The sequence below is a fragment of the Ceratosolen solmsi genome, unplaced genomic scaffold (assembly GCF_000503995.2).
Source record: "Ceratosolen solmsi marchali unplaced genomic scaffold, CerSol_1.0 scaffold7, whole genome shotgun sequence".
NCBI classification, from domain to species: Eukaryota; Metazoa; Arthropoda; class Insecta; order Hymenoptera; family Agaonidae; genus Ceratosolen; species Ceratosolen solmsi.
This window is the reverse complement of record NW_011948413.1, coordinates 13,254,680-13,264,369: the sequence shown is the minus strand read 5'-3', so window position 1 is coordinate 13,264,369 and position 9,690 is coordinate 13,254,680. Positions and strand designations below refer to the sequence as shown.

Sequence of the window (9,690 nt, the reverse complement as noted above, 5' to 3'; positions counted from 1 at the left end):
AAACAATAGCATCGTTTTATGTACAATCCAATGTCCAATGTCGCCAAAATAATTGTAATTGTCGTGATTATCTACGATGAAAACAAGAATCTCTTTGAATTGATTAATAGCAACGATCGCTTTACCCAAACTGTATGAACTCATATTTTTACTCCGCAAAAGTTGGGATTGCAAATTCTAATAAATTCCGTTTGGAAATAGCGCGCTCTAATGAATTCCGGCTCTCGGATTGGACCCAAAAGCGTTTTCGACTGTTAAGCAGGAAATAGCGGTAACGAAGTTATATGCCGGGAACATACAATATTTCATGGTCGGCTATCGATCCAATGAGAAATCGGATTTTCAAAGCTGTAAAATTACACGGCCTCTCTCTTCCTCCCTTGTTCTCCGCACTCCAAATATATATATATATATATATATATATATATATATATATATATATATCTATTGGGATATTTTTACATTTTCACGATATTAGTCTGATATTTATTTTACTCCTTAAAAGGCTATTTAACATGCTATTTTATACTTCTTAGCAACAGATTGTACATTAAATAATTTTTAATCACACGTGCATTAAAAGCTTATGTAATATAATTATTTTATACTTAAATTATCAACGAATTATCCAATAAATGGATCCGCGCACAAGTTATTTTCATAATCTTCTTGATATTTTAACACAAAGTTGGCTTTTTAAACAGTTTTTTCAATTTTAGACATTATTAAAAGAACTGTAGCTTCTATGATTTATTGATGTTTAAAGTAAAAAATTTTATATACGAATAATTAGCATTTTTAATAATTATTAATATCGAAAAATTCGATTCTATCTATAAGGTAAATGTTTATTTAAAATTGAATAATACATATTGTTGCTAAATTCACTAAAATTTCAACATAAAAAGCTATGTCTATTTATACACTTTAATAATTATTTTATTTTCTGTCGTAAAAAAGTCAATATCTCTTACCTCGTCTTGTCATCGTTACAAAATTGTGTGATCATACAATTCAAAAACTCAAGTAATTTCTAAATAAAATAAAGTGTTTCGAACAGCAAATAAACTTTTACTTGCACTTTATAACTTAATTTAATGATAAATTACGTGCATTTAATATAATTTACTGATATTTTATATGATTAATAAATACTTATTCGTTCAATTGAAAATTTTCAGCTTTGATAATATTTCATCGGTATTTTGAAAAAAAAAAAATTTTTTTTTTCATTTAAAATTTATCAACTTTGATAATATTTTACAAGCATTACACTAACGGCAAAACATCATTCTTGTTAACTAATTCGAGATAATTTTATTATAAAGCATTCCCTTTATTATTTTATGATATTATTTTTCTCGAAATAATAGTTACGATAATTTTCCATAATAAAATTCAAAGCCAATGCAATCCGATTACTTGTAAATTAATAATCATTTGTGAAAATCTTTAAAACTTTAAAGAAATTAGAGGCCCTTTTTAATGCCCTAATATAATAATTGACAATATTCAAATTTCATGCAAAATATAAATAAATTTGAATCATTGATAATAATATTTTGTCATTAATGTATTAATGAATGTTTGAGAGAAAGTAGATATTAAAATTCGCATCTTATCGATTTTATTCACCACTGAATTATCAAACTCGGTTCGTCCATACATTAGGTAAATTATTTTCTACGAAACAAAAAGTATTTGCAAGAATTACATAAATAAGTGTGCATAAAGGGCACGATGGAGAAAAAATCTTTAAAAAAGGAAGTCACTAATGGTCGCGGATTGCCGCCGGATCGTTAAGTTTGATCCATTCCGTGCTGAAAGTAGTTAAAAGAAAAATGTCCGTCGTGTACATTTGGTTAACATTTGCACGGCCCCACGGGCGTAGGAAAAAAAATGGAAGCCCATTCGGCTTTCAAACAGAAGCATTTCCTAGTCTAGATAACATGTAAACCTGTTATTAAAAAAAATAAAGAGCTTAGTTAAGCCTCGGGCAGGGAAAATCATTGATCGAACTGTAAAACATAAAGGGAAGAATAGACTTCCCAGTTGAGATTTCATTGTATACTGGCAATTTTTCCTGAGCCATAACATAGAAATTCATAGAAAAATGCATACAAACCCACGAATTCCAGAATATTTTTTCCAGACGCGAGGTACAAATATTCGATTAATCAAATAACAATACTGATATTATCGAGAAAAATATATCGACGATGAAACAAATATTTTTATCAATAGAATTTTCATTACAAATTGTTCCCTTTTAACGTAAATAGAAATTTTCGTTTGTTTGTTCTACGTTAACGTTCCCTTAAGTAAAATTGTTATCATTATTAAGCAATATGCTATTATGTACTTAATAATTGCAAGTGAAATACTAACGAATCAAACAATGTTCGCTCGATAAAACAAGGTGCCAATTTAATTTGCTGCTTCATTAATACATTTTCAATATGTCAAACAAAGTTCTAAGAAAAAAGTCTATCAATTATGTTTCTGTACCAAATATTTTATAATACTTACCACGTGAAATATCAAGTTGATTTTAATCTTCTTTTTTTTTTTTTTAGTGAAATCATATACGACATTGGATTAAAATAATAAAGCCAACCTAATTTTGAATATTTTAATCCGAATGTGTAGATTTTACAAAGAGATAAAGTCTACTTCTTTATAAAAATGAGAGAAAATATTTTTTTGTAACGGAAAAAGTTGAATATTTGCATGGAAAACTATAAAATCCTATCATAAACATAATTCAATTTCAAAGAAATGAAGGAAAAAAAATATATATATATATATAAAACTGCATAATTTTGTCATATAAAATGTCGACTACTATACCACCAAGTATTAGAAGCTATTTTTTATGAAAATAAAACAAATTTGCTAATATTAACTATGAATTTCAGCGAGAAATAAAAATATAAGCTTCTAAATGGAAAATATCATTTAGAATTTTTTTTACTGCGGCAGCAAAAATTTACGCTCACTGCAGAAAAACTTTTCCATTTCGACGTATAGCAAAAGCTTATCCGCTAAATCAGCCAAGTACATCACTTTCTTTCTAGGTCGTAGATCCAAAATCGCTCATTCGAATGAAAATTGGCGAGGTAAATCCATCGATCTCACAAATATGTAAATATGTACTTAAACGAAGTTATATAGGATGTAAGTTGGCGAGAATGTTGAAGCGAAAGAATTCAGTGTAAGATTTTTCGTTAAATTGTTTTCATGTATAGACAATATAATAAAATTTCTGGTACATTGCATATTAACGTTGTTAATAACGGTATAATTCTTTTTTACGCAATCACGAATACATGTTATGCGTATTTTGACCAAGCGAATTACTATTGAAAGCATATGATCGTGAGTGAGAATTTATGAGAGAAATTATGAATATCTAAATCTCTGATTTTCGAATGAAGAAAGCAATTTCAACGATAATTTACGCTTTATATGAAGAATTGATTTGCTTTATTATTACATTGATATGGCATTGTTGAAACTTTTACAATAACAATTTTTTATACATTATTGTCCGCAAAAGTGAACAAATCAGAGATCTAGATGTTTTATATTTTCATTGTAAATGTCGTATCGTCGCGTGCAGTCAGTCGTATGTAACGGAAAATCCGTGTGTCATGTAAAAAAATTCATAGAGAGAGAGAGAGAGAGAGAGAGAGAGAGAGAGAGTTAAAAAAAAAAAGAGATAAGTATTAAATGGCGTATAAAAAGTCGATGATTCGCGTAGATAACGTAAAGCAAAGGGACAAACAAGTCCGTATATAATCGTTAATGTACCAATATCAGCATAAATATTATCGCGTACCGCGTACCCCGAACGTATTATGGATAATAATTGTATTCGCATTTACTGTCAATCTAACTACAGCCTAGTCAGTGTGCAAAACAAAAAGTTAATGAAGAAAAAGCATAAACTTTAACATGTCATCGGACGATCGCACCATAGTCAGGTAAAAAAACGATGAAACATGAGAAGAAGACAGAAGATTACTGATTATAAGTTAGCGACACTTCGATAAATAAATGCTGTATCGTTTAACAAATTTCTGCGTCAGAACATTTCTATTTCCTAACATTTGTATTATTCATACTATTTCTTTAAATTTACTTATACTTTTTTTTTTATACATGTACAGATTATTTTTCAATGCATATATATATATATATATATATATATATATATATATATTTGAACTTATTAATAAAAATTAAACACTTCATTTAACAAACGCAACTGTAAAATAAGATACTATAATTATAATAAATAATAAAATAATAAAATGTGCTTAAAGTATTTGTAAAATTCTATCAATATAGAAAAGTTTAAATAAAAGATGGATCTCAATATGTTTTAATTATTAAAAACCAAACAATAGAAATTTATCTAGATCTGCCATTTTCATCAAACTTTAATTTTTCAATGCGAACCACAAAGTTTAATTAAAATGTATGAACAAAGTTTTAAGTTTTATACTTTTATGTTATATACTTAGCATTTACTACAATCTTATTTGGTATTACCGATTAATTTGGATTCTTTTAATAATGACATTTTCGCTACTAATATGCCCACTTAAACTAAAGCTACATTACTTTTGCTAGAGAGGAAATGAGTTTCAGAAGAATTTTTTTATCTTACTGGCAAATTTTCCTCCGAGAATTCTTTTAAATTAATTTCGGCTTCTTATAGAATTAATTACTTTTTATATAGGAATAATTACTTTTCAAGTATCAATTATTATGATGCAACTTCAAATCTAAATGAACTTGTATGCTTTTTCAAACTACAAAAGAGACTCGATGATATACTTAATCTATTAAGAATGATTAATAATAAGCAAACGTTTGAATTATAATATCATTAAAAGACACAATATGCAATATAATGAAGAAACAAAAGGACTTTGGGCTTGAGCATTGATTTGGCTTAATTTCCCATAGCTATCCTGCGTAATTCTAAGTTAAGTTTGCGCTCGCGACTCATATACTTTCGCCGACAAGTGTAGTTTATCAAGAGCAGCCTGGCGTCGGCGTTGCCGTCTTGGTGAACCGTCTCACACCCATCCGAACTGCATTGTACGGCCAGCGGAGTAAGTTCAACGATGCTGAATGAAAAGGTGAGCTTTGCAGCCAAAAACTTTTGCCCAAAGCGTTGAGAGAAACGTCTGTCGGCTGCTTTAACCGGCATGGGTGAATTTTCCGACGCGTGTACTTTCTTTACTCGAGCCTGCCCAATCCAATTGCTTTCCTCAACTGCTTTCCTTCGCACTACTTTTATGAAGCGCGCGCATCCTAGTATTTATGTGGGATTCATTTTCTGTTTAATATATATATATGATAAGGTATATAAAAAAAAGAAAAGAAAAGAAAAGAAAAAAAATGATGATAATCTATTAGCTCGAATATTGCTAGTCAGTTTTCAGGAATGTAAAGCCCACTGAAGAAATATTCAAACATCAGACGTTGAAAAATCTTTTAAGAACCTTGTAACATTGAATTTTCGAATATCATTCGGCAAAAGTCAATAGACGCATTCTCTTTCGCCTTATATTTCAATCCATCGGCATTTGAATAACAAATGAGTACAAAGTAAATTCTTTGAATTTAGTTGCCCTCTATTCGTTAAAAGTTAACTATTTTTAATAAATAAATTTTTATATTTTAATATTGAAAATGATATTTTAATGAGAAAGGGAGTCGAAAGAAAGTTTCGTTATTGCACTCTGCTGGGAAAAGAAATCAGTGCTTTAGCTTTGTTTTGATACTCACTTTTCGACCAAATTATCGGTGCTATTTCATCTATTTATTATTTATCGTATTCTTTAGTAACAATTATAACGCAAAGTCAGACATATAAGCTACGTGAAAGACAAAGAAACATAAAGTGTTAGAATAATTGGTTGAACGAATCGAATATCGTGTCTAATAAGCATAAGAAATACGATTTTTATCTTCAAAACATATGTCGCCTATTAAAATTATGCACAAACACAAGTATATAAAGGATCGTGTGTATCCTTAATTGTATGTTTTGTACGTATGACAAGTAATTATTAATGAGAGTATGACATGTCTAACTCTATAAGACATTTATGAATCTATATAGATTATGTAATTTACAAAATTTTGAAATACGTTATAAAATTTCAAGACCTTATATCAAAATGATTAAATTTAATTGAATTGAATTATAACAATATTTTATCAATATATCACGAATATAAATATTAATATAAATAGAGAATCAATTGTATATGCCAAAAAATTAATTTAATTTATCCGATTTATTAATTTAAAGCGTAATACAAATTAACAAAATTTCCTATAGAACGTAGCATTCGAGATATTTTAAAAGAAAAATTTAGCTTCAAATCAGATTTTTTTTATATCTTCCATCAAAAATCACGAGAAAGGTTAAAAGAAAAAGTATAAGCGAGCTTGAAAACCTTCAAACTGGAACAGAAAGATGAGAAGAAGTTCCTCGACATCTTTCGACTCCATACAGAAGTAAAATCACAGTCGACGCGTGAAAGGTGAAATGAGATGAGAAGAAACGAAGTGAGAGGGAGAGAGATAGAGAGAGAGAGAGAGAGAGAGAGAGAGAGAGAGAGAAGAAAAGAGAGAAGCAGAGAAAAGCAAGCACCATTATTACGCGCATCAAGCACAAAATATACGGAAACTTTGCAGCAAGAGCATCGGCATCAGCGCAAGCTTTAGCCCAAAGCAGACGTGAGTTTCCATTCGGGAAATTCACGGGCTACACACTGCCTTCGTATGTAAACAAATAATGCGTGTAAGGTAACACAAGCAGAGATGCTCGTTGACATTTGCATATTCAAAGTGAAAGAGAAACGATGAGAGACAGAAACTTCAAAGAATTTTGTCCAAAGCAACAAGGAAAGTGAAATACTAACACTTACCAAGAACCGCACAAACACATGAATACTAATTCACGATGATTACATGACGCATGTATGTTGTATTCGTATTTTTATAAGTGTGCGTCTGAGCGTGCACGCACAAGTAGTGCGAGAGTGTGAGAGTATCATACGGAACAGAAAGTACCCGAGTTGGTGTCATATCCGCACCCTTTCGTCGGAAAATATTGTAAAGCTTCTACATACATGGTGAGAAACTTTTACATGCAAACAAGCGCGGCCTTACTTACACTTGCAAACAAAGAAATACATACAACTCAAGCAGAAGCCCTCGTACGTACATACTTGCAAACACAAAGGAATATTTGCGTTTCCTCGGAAGGCGGGGAAGTAGTCGACAGTTTGTTCGCGGCAGATAATTTACCAACCAGCAGTTGTAACGACGTAATTGCCATTCTCGTTCCGAATTTAGTAAAAAAGCAGCCGCGCGAAGATAATTATTACACGCGCGCGCAAATGCCTAAATAAATATGCGCCACGCCAAATACACTCGATTACCTTTACATTAAAATCTTCTCTCCCTTACTTGATCTTTTATCTATCCATTTCTTATTATCTCCAGCGATATTGTTCCATCCTACTTGGGTGAAAGGATATTCCACTGCATTCGAATGGTGGCGATTTTCTTTTGCCTTCTGCTTCTTCGAGGACTCCAGCGTTGAACAGGGGACTTCCTCCGTGACCAAAGAAAAGGCGGCATTTCGCTTCAGTGATATAGTGAAAAAATAATGCGGGATATTTCTTTTACGAGTCTTTCTATGGCATTTTAAATAACCCGACGTTAAGTTTTAAATTGGTGAAAAAGGATTTTACATAAAGTAGAAATTCTTTCAAGGAATGTATTGTTGATTATATCGATTTAAATGAATTGCAAAAATGAGATTATACATATATATATATATATATATATATATATATATGTATACAGTATATATATATATATATATATGTATACAATTTAAAATGCTATTAATTCACAACTTATGGAAATTGTATTAATCTCCCTAAAATTTAAATTGTATAATCTTTATGAATAACATTTGGAAAAGCTTTGTTATTATATCAAACAGTTAGGAATAATTGTTTAATCTAAAATTAATGATAAAATTACGGTGAATTAAAAAATGTTAATATATGCTAATGAAGTCGCTGCTTCATTGCTTATACATTGAAAATTTGAAACTTACGTATGTGTGTATGTATATATGTAAGTATGAATAAATTGTACATTGAGATTTTTCCAATAATAATTAACGTAATTCATTGGATTTGAGGCATCATCGATGCAATTAGTAGACTATATTTTTCTTAATTTTCAATTAAACTATTTTATGGCTTTGTATTAATATAATTTACCTAAAGCATTTGGCACAAAGTTAATCATAAAATTAGTACTTTGTACTTCGCTGCTATTAACGATTTATATCGGAAATTAAAAGAAGCTTAAATAAAATAAAAGACTATTTAACACTTCGGTAAATAGCTGATGTTCTGTTGCTTATATTCACTATTATATAATGATATACATAGCCCTGTTAAGTACACATAAACGTTTAAGAATATTTCTTAATTTCTTACTTGTTATTGATAAATATCGAACGCAAATAATATTTGCATTGTTCTTCTAAAATAAAATTAAAATTAATAAATAAAATACAGTTTGTATGATAAAACTAAAATGTATGCGTGAAATTGCGTGAAAATGTCAATAGTTGGATTACCATAAGGAGCAATTAGATTTAAATCAATCGCGTAAGAAAATTACGCGTATAATAATTGCGTAATGAGTGTACCACGCTATTTAGTGTGAAACGCTTTGCGAGCTCACTCACACTAAACAAAGAACATTTCTTTTATGTCACTGCATACCCATTAAAATACGTCGCCACTTCTAGTGGGGTGTGCCCATCTGTCAAGCTCGTCGTCCCACTGTCGACATGTCGTCGGTACTACTACTGCTACTGCTGCTGCTGCTGCTGCTGCTGCTGCTGCTGCTGCTGCTGCTGCTGCTGCTGCTGCTGCTGCTGCTGCTGCTGCTGCTGCTGCTGCTGCTGCTGCTGCTGCTGCTGCTGCTGCTGCTGCTGCTGCTGCTGCTGCTGCTGCTGCTGCTGCTGCTGCTGCTGCTGCTGCTGCTGCTGCTGCTGCTGCTGCTGCTGCTGCTGCTGCTGCTGCTGCTGCTGCTGCTGCTGCTGCTGCTGCTGCTGCTGCTGCTGCTGCTGCTGCTGCTGCTGCTGCTGCTGCTGCTGCTGCTGCTGCTGCTGCTGCTGCTGCTGCTGCTGCTGCTGCTGCTGCTGCTGCTGCTGCTGCTGCTGCTGCTGCTGCTGCTGCTGCTGCTGCTGCTGCTGCTGCTGCTGCTGCTGCTGCTGCTGCTGCTGCTGCTGCTGCTGCTGCTGCTGCTGCTGCTGCTGCTGCTGCTGCTGCTGCTGCTGCTGCTGCTGCTGCTGCTGCTGCTGCTGCTGCTGCTGCTGCTGCTGCTGCTGCTGCTGCTGCTGCTGCTGCTGCTGCTGCTGCTGCTGCTGCTGCTGCTGCTGCTGCTGCTGCTGCTGCTGCTGCTGCTGCTGCTGCTGCTGCTGCTGCTGCTGCTGCTGCTGCTGCTGCTGCTGCTGCTGCTGCTGCTGCTGCTGCTGCTGCTGCTGCTGCTGCTGCTGCTGCTGCTGCTGCTGCTGCTGCTGCTGCTGCTGCTGCTGCTGCTGCTGCTGCTGCTGCTGCTGCTGCT

At 32.8% G+C, this 9,690-nt stretch overlaps 1 protein-coding gene across 1 annotated transcript; it reads right to left on the bottom strand.

Moving 5' to 3' along the window:
* Nucleotides 1-7,969: 7,969 nt before the first annotated feature.
* On the bottom strand, nt 7,970-9,167 carry LOC105367701 (ice-structuring protein 2A7-like; the record flags this gene model as incomplete). The annotated part of the gene is made up of 3 exons (XM_011506470.1): nt 7,970-7,978; nt 8,967-9,026; nt 9,108-9,167. Coding segments are annotated over 3 exons (129 nt in total), but the record flags the coding sequence as incomplete, so codon positions are not given.
* Nucleotides 9,168-9,690: the final 523 nt, after the last annotated feature.